Source organism: Nematostella vectensis, chromosome 12 (assembly GCF_932526225.1).
Source record: "Nematostella vectensis chromosome 12, jaNemVect1.1, whole genome shotgun sequence".
Lineage (NCBI taxonomy): Eukaryota > Metazoa > Cnidaria > Anthozoa > Actiniaria > Edwardsiidae > Nematostella > Nematostella vectensis.
In genome coordinates, this window is record NC_064045.1 from 10992225 (window position 1) to 11006994 (window position 14770).

At 39.4% G+C, this 14770-nt stretch overlaps 1 protein-coding gene across 6 annotated transcripts; it reads left to right on the forward strand.

The window, feature by feature from the left end:
• The first annotated feature begins 4494 nt into the window (after positions 1-4494).
• On the forward strand, positions 4495-14722 carry LOC5520592 (putative RNA-binding protein Luc7-like 2). Of its 6 annotated transcripts, XM_048720339.1 has the most exons (12): positions 4495-4631; positions 6287-6349; positions 7893-7993; positions 9261-9355; positions 9718-9816; positions 10087-10191; positions 10362-10425; positions 11071-11150; positions 11579-11745; positions 12548-12769; positions 13455-13505; positions 14035-14722. In XM_048720339.1, exons 3-12 carry the CDS (start codon positions 7933-7935, stop codon positions 14285-14287), a joined length of 1197 nt encoding a protein of 398 aa, XP_048576296.1. In that variant the 5' UTR covers positions 4495-4631; positions 6287-6349; positions 7893-7932; the 3' UTR covers positions 14288-14722. The 6 variants fall into 6 exon arrangements, with proteins under 6 accessions (XP_048576296.1, XP_048576297.1, XP_048576300.1 ...); XM_048720340.1 differs by lacking the exon at positions 6287-6349 and having other exon boundaries at positions 4497-4631; XM_048720343.1 differs by lacking the exons at positions 4495-4631; positions 6287-6349 and adding an exon at positions 8494-8567 and having other exon boundaries at positions 7208-7993.
• The last annotated feature ends 48 nt before the right edge of the window (positions 14723-14770 follow it).

The window sequence follows — 14770 nt, forward strand, 5'->3', positions numbered from 1 at the left end:
ATTCTTTTGGAAACTTTATTTCGCTTCTTATTTCAGACACCATCCAACGCCATCTATATCTCAAAAACATAGCTAGGAATGTTGTCACGTCCATCAAATATTAGAGACCCAAAAATTTAATTTTAAAGCTAAGCGCAAAAGCTGATTTTGTTGTGCGAATGGGAGGTTTGGAATGTGAAAATGGCTTGATGAGACGAGCGAGTTTTAATGCTCAAAATGTCTTGTTTTGCTTATTCATTGAAGTTAGGATGTTCCTGGTACTCTAATGCATACAAAGAGAAATAAATCTGGCATCTTTACCGGTTCTACATTATTTTATGGCTACTTGCTCCAAGGCACGCCATGCATCACATCGTCATTCCCCTCTGAAAATCTTATCGATTTTTGCCACTAAAAATAAAATAAAATTATGAGCTTTTTGCTAAAGAGAAATAGCAGAATTGCAAGAAAAGTATTTTTCTTACCTATTATTGCCTTTTGAAGGATGTGGAAGCTCAAACTCGTAGGCAGGCGTAGTTAGAAAAAGCAATGGTAATGGCGGTGATTTGAATTTTTTATGGAGGTTCTCCGGGAGCTCTTCACTCTAGGAAGTTGAGTGACAATGAGACCCCCCACGAGGCACAAGGGCCGGGGGCCCCCCCTTGAGCGTATATTTTTTAGAGGAATTTTGATTACGCAAATTTGACCACCATCCAAAAGCAATACGTGCCCGATTTGTATACAAAAGCATTGCAAAGCAGGTAGCCCAAGGAGGTTAAAAAAAGGTGTAACAGAATAAGTTTGATTGAACGCGTTGTAGAATCCTATTGTCAATTTTTTACGCGCTCATATTGGTAATAACAGGGGCAACGTTGGAAGGTTTGAAGCATGAGTGAATCCTCGTAACTACGACCTGGAAAAGCGATCTTGAGCGCGCGCCTCTGAGGCGTCAGGGGCCGGTTGCACAAAGCCTGGATGAGTTATCCGCCGGATAGGCGCTAACCGCTGGATAAAATCCCTATCCAGCGAACAGTTATCCGTCGTATAAAATAGTGTTGCACAAAGCGTGGATAGAACACTGGATATCCGCTGAATCGCCATCATTTACCACTAAATGGCTTCCCGTTTTCATGGTAAATATGCAAAGCGAGCGCTGTTTTTCCTTCAAACAAAATGGAGACCGTTGAAAAAGCTACTAAAAGTGCCAGAAAACAAACAGTTTATCAAGACAAAGTGCATGAAAATAATTGAATGTTCACAGGGGATAGTGTTTAGCTTCTTCCTGTCTTTGGGACACATTTCTCGACAGAACGGACAATACAGTTTGATTCCAAAGCTGCCTGTAAGTTCGTAGTTCATTGTAAATTTACCAACAGTAAAATTCGTCGGTTGCATGTGTTTCAACTTTCACTGCGTCTAAAATTAATCTAAATTCTGACGCCATTTTGTTTTTTCTTCACATTTATTCGGTGGGTAAGACTTTATCCGACCTTTATCATCCGGATAACTTTAACCGCTGGATAACTTTTATTCAGGCTTTGTGCAACTACGGAAGCCCATGAGGGCCACTCAAGGTTTTCGTTAACAACATCTCACCTTTCGGTCACGACTTTGAACAATTTGCATCACGACAACTCACTTTGAGTGTCACGACAAAGCACTATTTAATTATCGCTTTAAACATTGCAGGTTTAGTTCACAATATCGCACTTTGTGTCTCAAAACATCGCACTTTGTGTCTTAAAAAACTCATCATTTTGCCTTTGCTCAAAACATTTCAGTATATCGTTCACGACATTCAACTTTGTGCTTATAACATAGCACTATGTGTCTATTGCATTTTGACTTTGTGCTTTATAACATGGTACTTTGTGTCTTAAAAAATCTCGCGATTTGCCGAATGTGCAAATTATTTCAGGTTTTGTCTATTGCATAAAATATTCAACTTTGTGTCTTAAAAATCTCGCGATTTTCCGAATGCGCAGATCATTCCAGTTTTTGTCTGTGCATTAAATATTTAACTTTGTGCTTCATAACATAGTACTTTGTGTCTTAAAAAATCTCGCGATTTGCCGAATGCACAAATCATTTCAGTTTTTGTCTATTGCATAAAATAATTAACTTTGTGCTTTATAACATGGTACTTAGTGTCTTAAAAAATATCGCGATTTGCCGAATGGCCAAATAATTTCAGTTTTTGTCTATGAAATAGACATTACTGCTAATAATATCTAACTTTTTTGACAATCATTTACAGCATGCCATAATATCTTAGGCAACGACTCACAATGGGTCGCAATGCTAAACTTTTTACTTTGTCTTATCAACAATGCTATGTATTTTACTGATCATCATGGCTTATAATCTTGATTTAATATTTATATTTACTTATATATCTCAATTTAAGCTCAGGATTTTGCAATTACGTTTCTAGTCTATTCGCAAAGCATGCTGGTCTATGTAGGAAAAAACTTACTTTTTGCAAACACACTTTTACCCTGGGTACCAGAGGCTCCGAACTTCGCTAGAGCTGTGAAGCGCTTCGCGGCTCTAGCGAAGTTCGGAGCCGCTTCGCGGCTCTAGCGAAGTTCGGAGCCTCTGGTACCCAGGGTAACGCACTTTGTGCTTCACGAGATTGCACTTTTTGCGTTACAACATTGGACTTTTTGCACAAGGACATGTGACTATTTGTCACACACGATTGGATGTTTAGGCTTGCGTCATTGCACATTATGCAAATCGCCAACAACATCTGACTCTTGGCGTCACGACATGAGACAATTTGCTTCAAAACACCGCACATTATATCTCATAATATGGCACTTTTTCGCTTATAACATCGCACCTTTTGCGTGTATGACTTAGAATATCGCTTATAACATCGCACTATTTGCGTGTATGAGTTATCGCGCTTTGTGCTTATAACACCGCACTTTACGTATTTTATACAGTTTAAGCTGATGAAACACGAGACCAACTTGACACGCCAGCAAAACCTCATACTCAAAGACCCATCGATCTGAGTGGTAAGGGTCTCGTTACCTTCATGGATTTTTCTCCGTCTAGGAAAGGAAAGGAAGCTCTGGATTCTCGAGTATGACAATAGCTTTGTTGTATTGTTAAAATAAAGCTTCCAGATGGGTTGTAGGAATTGAAAACTATCCATTTTCCATATGGTACTAAACGCATGTCGCTCTTGACATACCCACACCCACAACTCCATACCCACACCCATGACTCCATACCCACACCCACTATCACCCACACACACACTTTTTTGGGGTTTACACATTGGGGGCTTGAATGCCTGCACTCTTTTAGAATGATTTGGAAACTTTTTCCTACAAGAGTTTATAACCGAAGACAGGGATAAATTCTTTGAACTGCTGGAAGATTATGTTGCCGATTCTTAGCGCTAAATATCGTGGTAGATAGTACAGGTAATGCACTAATCGACACATGTACTGCCATGTACATGTACTAGGGACGCGAATAGATAAAAAAAAACTATTTTAAATATAACGGGAGTAGAACTGTGGACTATATTATTAGCAACGGAGATACAGCCTTATTCCATATCTATATGAGCGGAACCATACATTGGAACCATACCATACCTAAGAAAATTATTGATAGAAAATTATTGAAAGAAAAAGTTTTCTTCTTATCCTGCTAGGAAGCCCCTTTTATCCTATTGTAGTCGTGCATACTAGAAAGCTCATTGAGAATTGAGTTTACACAAGAAAGTGAGAGCTACAGCAAACTTGATAAATTTTCCTGCTACCCTTCTTTACTTTCAAATTGTCATCTTCTTCATCAACAAACTTGCCTGCCTCCGTGAGAAGGTAGAGAGTGGACTGCATTTTAGTAGCGAATAATGGCAACCGGCCCCAGAAAGATAATTTGGGGCATACGAAGCATTACGAAGGCATACTAAGGTTATTCCCTTCCATATAAAGTATATATACTGGGAAGCGAAGTAGTTTAAAAAATGTCTAGCAAGCTTACTGAACCAAAAACCTACCTTCTGTTTCCCCTTGGCCTTTCTTTCTGAATCCTACACGAATGCTCTACTCTTCTCGTTCCATAAATAAGCCTTCAGTTTGGTTACCAAACGACGAGAGTTGTCGCTTTTTAGTATTATACGCTCTAAAACTCGATATTTGTAGAGAAACGTCAATGGTCAACGGTTTATGGTGGCTGTCGGGGAAAGTACCTCGTCGGGGGTTTCCGATTCCCAGAATTTGATGTGCGAGCTGGTGAGCCAGGTTAGGAGACTACCGCTTTTCATCCATACACGGACTAAAAGTGCCGGAACGAATCGATCGGAAAATAATCGAGCGAAAAGTCAGAAACAATATTACTTAAATCATTAATAATAGGTGTTATTAAATGCTAGCGTAATATGACTCAGAAGCCGCCTTTTGCCTTATTTTACTAAGTTGTACTTTTATATTCTTCCAACAAACTATGCTTCATGTTTACTTCGGGTCACTCTTGACACCTTGCCACGTAATACGCTTGCTCAATCCAGTCAAGCCTGCTAGCCGGCTCTCCGGAGTTTTGGGATTCCTGCTGAATGATCAAAAGCTAAAACATTCCCCTTTCAAAATGAATACAGTATCCTATGGCTGTAAAGAGGAAGTGATGAGGTAAAGAGTATGACACTATGTACATATTTTTATGAGCAGATTCGGTCTTTTGCTTCTAACAAAATATTTAGCTAAACTTCGGAATACACTCTTTTTTTATAAGAACCTTTTTTATAACAACGTTCAGCTGAAATTTCACCAAATTTTGAGAAAAAGGTAAGATTATGCCGAAGCTCAGATAGCAGAAAAAAAATCATTTTCAGTCCTGATACGTTCTAAAATGCAGAATCAAATTTTGCTCGCAGTAACAACTATATTATTGCTATTGATTCTCTTCCTAATAATTCATTGGGTATTATATTCTCATATACACTTAAATCTAAGAACATCGTTAAGAACATCTTCAGCTTCAAAATGTCCCAAAAATAAGAACGGCCCAGCCTCAACTGAAAATAAGACGTTCTTATAAAAAAAAAGAGAAAAATAAATTTGTTTCATTGTATTTTATGCCTTGTTTTTTACGAATTAAGGTTAGAAGTTCTCATAATGTTGCACCAAATAGTTTCCGCGGTGACTAGAGATCCGGCAACCTGCTGGGGTTCTTAAAAAGATGAAAACGGTCCGGCAGTCCGACATAATCCTTTGTTTCTCGTTGAATTCGAATATTATCTTTAAAATTATCTTTGTACAATCCAAGCCTTTTTTTTCATGCATTTTTTTTAGTTCTGCGCGTTTTTTTTTTTTTTACAAACCCAGTACGCAGAACATTTACCTCCTGATAGATCGGCACACTATCTGAAATCGTGAATGTGTGCCTCTCAAAATTACCCAAATAAATGAACTAGGTTTTGCATCATAGCACTTCACACGAGGGGAGGCACAGGTATCCCAAGCTCTCACTGGAGATCAGCAAAGCTCGCAAACAACTCTCTCGAATAGCTTAGAATTTCATCCAGACTACATTGAGGCAGTTGGGCATAACAATCAAGCAAGTAACAAACATTTTGTAAATTTTATTCAAAAGTGAAATTAACGGCTCATCAGACAAATCAGAAATCACTATTATCTAATACAGCAGCAAAATCACCATACAGACAAACCTGTCAATTGTATATTGAAACTGACTTGAAACTGTTTTGCGGCCATTTGGACAACATGGTATTTGGGATTTCTTAGAGCTCTTACACAAGGTTTTCTTTTCCGTCTTTATTTCTAGATATATTTGCTTGTTTTGATTTTCTTCTTATCACTTTTGTTCGTTTCTTCTGTTTGTTTCTTCCACTTTGCGTTGACGCATATATATTTTTCAAAACGGAACAAAAAGGTTGCGAGAACCCTGAATGTTGTAGCTCTTTACAGTGGCACACTCTCTTTTCAACCCAATGGATTGTGGGAAGGCAGAGGTGTTGCTACTAGTCAATACCCGTATCAGTTGCTTCTCTGTGTTAATTGTTTTTTATTATGGCTTTATTGTCACTAATTTGATAAAATGGTGCTACAAGAAATGTGATAATTGGGGGGTGTACTGATTCCATTTATCTGTTAGCAGCTTACAAGACAACATTCAGTCTTGTTGACACAAATTTGTCAGGCATCGGCGCTTATTTGGATAAACCTCATATTCAAGTCTTGGAAATGTCTGCTTTAACCAGGCAATCCATTCCTCCGAAAGGTTGTCAATGTTTACAAAAGATATTTTCTCCAAATCTTTGCAGCAAAATAGGGCCCTGGAAATTGCTGAAAGGGAAACACAGTAGGGAGTGTCTGAGGATCCAAGAGTAAGTTCTTTTAGCTTTGAAGTCCCATTAGTTATCAGTTGTTCCAAACATGTGCCATCAAGCATGATGCTAAGATTTTGATGATCTGGACACCCCTCCAAAATGGGCCTGACTCCTTTTGAGTTTAGCTGGTTGCATTCTCCAGCATATAGAGTCTTCAGCTTTAGACAGTTTTTTGAAAGGCAAATCAATGCATCATCTTCAACATTTTCACATTTGGTTAGATCAACAGCTTCAAGTTGTGGGCATTGTCTAAAAAAGATCTGGACTCCCTTAGATGTCAGGAATTGGCATCCGTAAAGAATTACTTTCTTGACTTTAGGGCAGCATGTAGCTAATGATTGAAGACATTCATCTCTGATATCATAAACATCTGACAAATCTATGGATTCTAATGTTGGGCAATTCCTGAAGAATCTACACAATCCATCTGAAAAGATTCTTTCACATCCAGCAAGGTTGATATCTACCAGGTTTCTACAGTTGTTAGCTAAACAAGCTAGACTATCATCATCAATTTTAGTGAACAAAAGTCTTATTGATTGAAGCTCTGAACAGCTTTCAAATACACTCCTAAATCCTGATTCTGTTATTCTAGTGTTTCTAGCTAAATTTAGATTTTTAAGACTTTTACAAAACTGTGCAATAGCCCTCATATGATTATTTGTTGCTGCATCAGTCAACGTGAGAGTCTCCAGAGAGGGGTTTGCTTGTAAAACATCTGATAAAAGATAACTGGGGACTGCACCTGGTCCAATCCCATCTATTTCTAGCTGTTTTAGGTGCTTGCAAGTTGCTGCTAAATATTCAAGGGGAAGTTCACCACAATAAAATACCTCACAAGATGTAAAACACAGCTCTTAGTTCAGGGAGTCCCTTGAATATTGTCATCAAACCTGTGGACCCTGTATACCAATCTTTCGTAACAACAAGTTTTCTCAGTTGTGGGCAACATTCTACAAGTTTTATAAAAAACTCGTCTTTGCCAAGGACCATATAGCGACTACCATCATCATCATTATCATCAACAACATCATCAACAACAACATTCCTGGCCTTTCCCTCCTTATAAAAATGCACTCCATTCAATTCGAGTTTCCAGCTGCGGATTTCTTATTATATCGACTGACATTCCCTCCTGGATATCAATGTCAGATAACACCAAGGTATCTAAGCAGTTGTTTCTTGCTGTAATCAGTCGTAGTGCGTTTGAACTGAATTTGGATTTAAACTTGTGTGTGAGAGGTTTCGCTGAGATATGTCTTGAATCAAATGTTGTTATTATCGTGCTGAAATACTCATCACAGAGTTTCTTGAAGCCTTTGCAAACTCGCCGACACTTGTATAGCTCATCGTAGTACAATCGAGGAAAGATAAGTTTAAAAGTTATGTCCATACGAGGAAGACAAAACAACGTTGCTCTTTCCTCCGCCATTTTGAGATATCCAAGTGTAAGAGATTCGGTCAACCTGTGCTTACCCATGACTCCCTGCGAGTGCAATACCGCAAGGACGCCATCTTGAGGTAGCGAATGTGTTTGGAGTTTTTCAGTATTTCGAGAAGCACTCTGAAATTCTTCCACAATGACGGCACAAGAACAGATGAAAAAGATGTTAGACGAGCTAATGGGGACCCAGAGAGATGGTGAGTTAGCGCTCGCTCTTGAAACACTTCGCATCTGCAATTACCGAAACTAGTTTTCAAAATCATGCACCGATCTATTCGAAATAAATGCTTCGATACCAAAGGAAACAATCAAACTTTTAATATGGTTTTTACCGCATGGGAAACCCTGTTTTACCAGGAAGCTATTTATTTCCTCAGATTTCAACAAGAGCGAAACCTTGCTATTTGCCTTTTCTTTTAATTGAGGGCCTTTATGAACTTGAATTTGGCTCTTGTAAATTGAAGTACCCTATTTCAACTAGACGCACAAATTTTAACAGTTTATTAACCACAATCAGAAAAATATCCGCTTTTAAAAGCATTTTTTCCGTTTTTTTCCCTTATTTTAAAGTATCTCTAGATTTATAATTCCAACCTCAACATTCTATTTTTATTGTATTTTTCCCATTTTTTCAATATGTATAACATTTGAAAAGCATTGGAATTAATGCCGCATATTGATACTTTCTCAAATAAAGGCGGCTAGCCCTTATCAATGAATGAATGAGTATTATTTGCCCTAGCAAGTCATGGGATACGTAAGTAGGGCGACGTAAGTAGGGGAATTTCTCCACATTGTTGTGCATACTGTATTTATTGTTGCTCTAAACCAGACGATATATATTATCAGTAATCCCGATAGCAGACCATTTGTAAAATAACTAATTTACCAGCCCATTAGAATGGAAACTGCAATCATGTTGCAAATTTGTGGGTCAAATAGTGGACAGATATGTATCCCTTGCAAATTACTACAGTACATAGGTTATCATTTCACTTGATTTAGAAGTATGTAATAATCCTTTTGCAATTAAAATGCTATAATTCTGAAAAGAGAAAACACTTCTACACATAAACATTTGATTTAAACATCGGAATATTTCAGGTTTTTGTGTTATAACACCTAATAACCTACTCGTTATCCTGGGCTGGTTATTGCTAGAATCAATGGCACTTAGTGGTTTAAAAGTAGAGGTACATCTTGTAAGGTTTGGAGTATTTCAGTGATCTCTACTTGGTGCAGACTTGGAGGCTGTTATGTGAGTAAAGTCATTCATGTTTTTGCATCTTTTTACCACTGTGGCACAATTCAGCCATGCCACTACACTAATTGGCTATAATCCACTCTAGAACCAATTCATCCCTTAAGATGTTCGTTCTCCCAGCATTACTATAGATATTTCTTAATCCCCCTGATAACCAATTGTTTATTTATCTCCTAATCTGTTGGCCTATTGTTCTGTAGGTGCGACCCCTGATGCAGACCTCAAGTTTACAAGTGACCGAGTGTGTAAGAGTTACTTGATGGGACTGTGTCCTCACCAGCTGTTTAACAACACGGTAGGTGTTCTAAATTTGCATTCTACTTACTATTCCTCTCTATTTCTCTTTTTGAGTGTTGCGAGAATTAAAATTCTGTCTGATTTGCCTGATTTTCAAAAGACACTTTTACTATATGTTTCTTTTTGGGTAACTGTTAATGGTTTAAAATAGATAAGTCTGCAAAAATGTTAAGATCAAGTCTTCTTTTTCACTTCTACATGCAATTTTTGCATCATATTGTTTAAATAAAGGTATTCACCATAAATAAAAACAAAACCTCCCCTAAAATCATTTATTCTAAGGCAAATTCATGCTGATCTCAGCGTTTTCATTGTCAAGAGATTGCTTTTTTTTTAGATTCACTTGTTCTCTTTTCACAGAAAATGGACCTAGGAAGCTGCCAGAAGATCCACAACCCCGCCCTTAAGGCTGACTTTGAGGCGGCGTCCAAGACACGAGACTATGGCTATAATATGGATGTGAGTATGGACCATTTTTACAAATTAATCCAAGGTGATTAACTCTAATTTTTGTATACTTACTACATGGAGCTGATCTTAAAAATATATACAAAAGCCTGACCCATTTTTTACCAGTACCATGGCCTGACCATTTTCCCTCCCCCTGTACTAAGATTACTAGATCCTATACACAGTACCTGCTGAACAGTCCTGTATACTGTAAGAAAACTTCCAAGTGAATTTACAGTAAGTTCAGAAACTGAATGTCAGGTTTTTTTTTTGTTTCAGCAAATGGAACACCTCCAGTCCTTCATTAATGACTGTGATCGTAAGATTGCTATAGCTAAGAAGCGTCTTGAGGATACTCAGGATGAGTTTGATACATCAGAGGAGGTAAAGGTGTTGGCTGTTTGACCAAGGGTTCCCCCCTGATAAAAAATATCACATTCATGTCTAGGTAAACTAACAATCTGTGTTTTCTCACTTTAACATTAATCCCATTCCTTAGGGTTAATCCTGATTAATGTAAACTCACAGTGCTAAACATGGGGCTCTCATTCCAGGCCAAGGCAATTCAAGATATCGGAGAACAGATTGGAAAGAAGCTTGCAAAAGCAGAGGAGCTAGGTATGATGATGGAAGTGTTTATGGTTATGATTATCATATGATGATGGCGGTAGTAGTGGTGATGACGATGATGGTAAAAGTGGTGATGACGATGATGGTTGTTGTTGTGATGATGATGACAGTAGTGATGATGATGATGAAGGTGACGATGAATGTAGTTGTGATGATGATGGTAGTACAGTGGTGACGATGAATGTAGTTGTGATGATGATGGTAGTACAGTGGTGACAATGAATGTAGTTGTGATGATGATGGTAGTACAGTGGTGACAATGAATGTAGTTGTGATGATGATGGTAGTACAGTGGTGACGATGAATGTAGTTGTGGTGATGATGGTAGTACAGTGGTGCTGATGAATGTAGTTGTGGTGATGATGATGGTGATGATGGGGGCGATGATGATGATAGTAGTGTTGATGTTGATTATGATGACAATGATAGTGCTGCTGCTGCTGCTTATGATGATGATAGTAGTAGTGGTGATGGTGATGGTATGGTAGTAGTTGTGACGATGATGATGATGATGATGATGATGATGATGATGATGATGATGATGATGATGATGATGATGATGATGATGATGATGATGATGATGATGATGATGATGATGATGATGATGATGGTGGTGGTTGTTTGTTTTTATAGGTGCTGCTGGCGAAGTGGAGGAATCCATCAGCCTCATGAATGAAGTAGAGGAACTGAAGATCAAGAAACGCGAAGCAGAGGTATGTTTACTTGCAATATCATACAAAATGTAATAACTGGGGTAACTATCAGTCTTATCTCCATTTTTCTGTTTCACTGGGGGTTTTTCTTTACCCAAAATTAGGTTTCTGTACAATAATACATACGTTTCTGTAAAGCGTAAATTTTCCTGTAAGTCTGTAGATTTGTATTGTGTGAAAGGGCTTATTTGTTTTTTGGTGGGAATATCCAAAATCCTCATCGTTTTTAAAATACAACCTAAAATATTATTTTGATACTTTATTATATGGGATTGAGTTGGTTTAGTTGTGGATGGGTTGAAATTCACCGAGATTCAAGCAGATTACTGTAATTCACTACTGAGATGCCTCGGGTTTGATGCCTATGAAACAGTACTATTTTATTTAAGGAACACTTATGTTAAACAAACATGCGGTTTGTACTGTAGGAAATCTACCGAAGCCAGTTGCCAACTTCTTCCATCCAACAGCAGAAGCTGAGAGTTTGTGAAGTGTGTGCAGCATATCTGAGTCTCTACGACAACGACAGGAGGTTCGTCATATGTTGCGTCAACAGCACTCTCACAGTGTTGATTCTGGATAAGATCCTCACACTGTATGTTGGCTTTTTTATGGGATTGACATTCTGGGGTTGGGGCCTCTAAGTAAAAGAGTTAAGTAAAATAGATAAATTGCTAACAATTCTTAGATACCAAGCATGAATTCCTTCAATAGCTCTGTTAAAGAAGTGAAATTATAAGCGCAGCTGTACTCACTAGGGGTTCATAACAATGCAATCCAATATGCTGACAAAAGTAGCCTGTCAGCCGGCTCTCCTGTGTTTTCCTTGTTCAGGATACCTGTGGCACAAAAAAAAGCGGGGTACAGGAATCCAGAGACCCCCCAAAAAACAACAATTTTCGAATTAACCCACTGGAGAGTCGGCTTGCAGGCTATGACGAAAGAAAATCTTTAAATTTTGGAGTATTCCCTCTCTCTGAGTTTGTTGAACTTTAGGTAAGTTACTCATTAGTCGGTAATTGTGGGATTTGAAGCTGCCGAGATTTTAACAGTGGGAGATTTGTTTTGGGCGGGTATCATTTTTGGCGTAAAAGTAATGGACTATTCTGGGATCACAAATATGACGGAACGAATGCCTTTCTTTTAAAAGAATATTTTTCAACTTCTCCTATGTTTATAATTGAAAATACAATGGTTTTTTGACCACAATTGAAGTCTGGTATTTTATTGATGATATTTGATTGAAAGTTTCTTAGTGGCTTGCTTGAATTAGCCAATGGAAACGGATACTTTGTTTTACCAGGTGTGACTTCCCTGGTGTGAATCGGCATTGAGCGGGATCATAAAATGGCGGCGCGATTGGCCTTCTTCTAAATATTCCTCTTTATCAAATCTAGACTAGCAGATCACTTTGGTGGCAAGCTGCACATGGGCTTCATCAAGATCCGTAACCGGCTCCAAGAGCTAAACGAGGAGATCGCCCGTAAGCGAGAAGAGAGGGAACTGGAACGACAGAAGCGACGGGAGGAGAGGGAGAGAGAGAGGGAACAAGAGCGACGAGAGATGGATAAACGGCGCAGTGGAGACCGTGACAGACGAAGCAGTCGAGATGCGGACCGGTAAGGGGACAATTATGTGGCGTTATATTTTTATAGCGCAAAGTAATATTGCGCATATGATGAAACGCGCCTCAGATGTGAATCACGTGGTCTGCTTCAGGTAGTTTTTTTTATGAGTGGGAGAAACCTAGCGTCCTTGTCGGTTTTTTACGTCCTCTAAGACAGGTTTTTTACGTTCCCAAAGACAGGTTTTTTACGTTCCCAAAGACAGGTTTTTTTCACGGGTTCTGGTCGCTAGGTACCGTTAAACGTTGGGCCTCGCACCACACGGCAATCGCGTGCTCGGAGACCCAGCGATCTTTGCGGGATAAGGGACTTTTGTGGGATCAGGGATTTTTGCGGGATAAGGCTGATTTTTGCGGGAACTGGGATCTTTGTGGGATCAGGAATTTTTGCGGGATCAAGGATTTTTGCGGGAATAGCGATCTTTGCGGGTCAGGAATTTTTGCGGGGTCAGGGATTTTTGCAGGATCAGGGATTTTGTTCGGTCCCTACCGCTTTCTGAAGGTATTTTTACTGACCGAAGAATGGAAGCTTTGGATGAATACAGACAGCATAGGGTAGAAATGGAAAAAAAAAGAGGACGAGAAAATAAATAGGTCGGACAAAAATAGATGTAACCAATGAAGCGATAAGCTTTATAAATTTTCCTGTCTGAGACACTTGTTCGCTTCGTCTGTTTCAGTGGTCGCCGTCGAAGATCCCGCAGTCGCAGCCGTGATCATAAGAGGCGAAGGTAAGTCAACACGTCCAGAACGCTTTTCCGTACAATATTAGCCTGCTAGCCCGCTCTCTTACGGGTTTTTCGGATTTCTTTTTCCGAACATTGGGAATCCTGTGGCGCGCCAAGGGGCAAGGAGTACTGGATCGGATCTCAACCTTAGCCCCAGTGAGCCTCGGTCTTTGCACTTTCAAAGTGAAAACATTTCCGAACATTATCCCTTGTTGAGCAGATAGAAGATAGAGCAAATACATATCAATCAATCTTGTTTTAAAACTGTTGATTTTCAATTCCTTATTAGGACATTACATACCATATTTAGAAGTCCGCTTTAATCATTTTCTTCGCTTTTTTGCCGCCCTAGAGCTGCGTACATCGAAAATGTCCACGTAAACTTACAGGAATTCGTGTTTACTGCGAGTTTGAAGGCCGAAATAGACCCAGGCCCTAGCGTTTTAAGAACATCGCAGGTTTTCCGCGCGCTCGCTACAGGCTCTTTTAGACCATTTAGAAAACCGACTGCCATTGATTTTCACTGTTTCAGGAGCCAAAGCCGCAGCCGTGACCGAAGACGCAGAACTCGGTCACGCTCTCCGTCACACAAGTCACGCTCCCCGTCACACAAATCACGCTCCTCTTCACGATCACGCAAGTCACGCTCACCGTCACGGTCACGCAAGTCACGCTCAACTTCGCGGTCACGCAAGTCACGCTCAACGTCACGGTCACGCAAGTCGCGATCCACCTCAAGGTCACGTGAAGCCAAGCGCTCAAGGTCGCGGTCACGCTCCAAGTAACGCAAGTGCGTGGCAGGCATTTTGGAAGGAATAGCTAAAGTACCGGAGACCACACGAAAGTATTTTAATGAATGTTTGCCGTTTTTTAGCTAGCACACGTCCGCAAACAAATTAAAAATCATATGGCTCGTGGGTAGTAATGGCGACACAGCCCCCAATCCCCAGGAGATATATGACGCTACAGGAACCTCTTGGACGTGTGTTAAAAAGCAGTCGCATAGCACTTCGGTAAAAGAAACCGTTTCCTTTCAGTTAGTGCTCTGGATCAGCTCAGTGTTGATTTCCCTAGATATTGCTTATTGTTTGTGTTCACAAAAAAGAAACCTGTTCAATACTCGGACAACGGCGACTCTTCTGATTTGAAGAATCCTTACCAACGCTTTCAAATGCAAAGACAACAAATGTACGGAAAATATATTGTCTATTGTATATCCATGCAAGCTTCGCAGCCTATTTCCTGTTAAGTTTTTCCAACCCTGAATT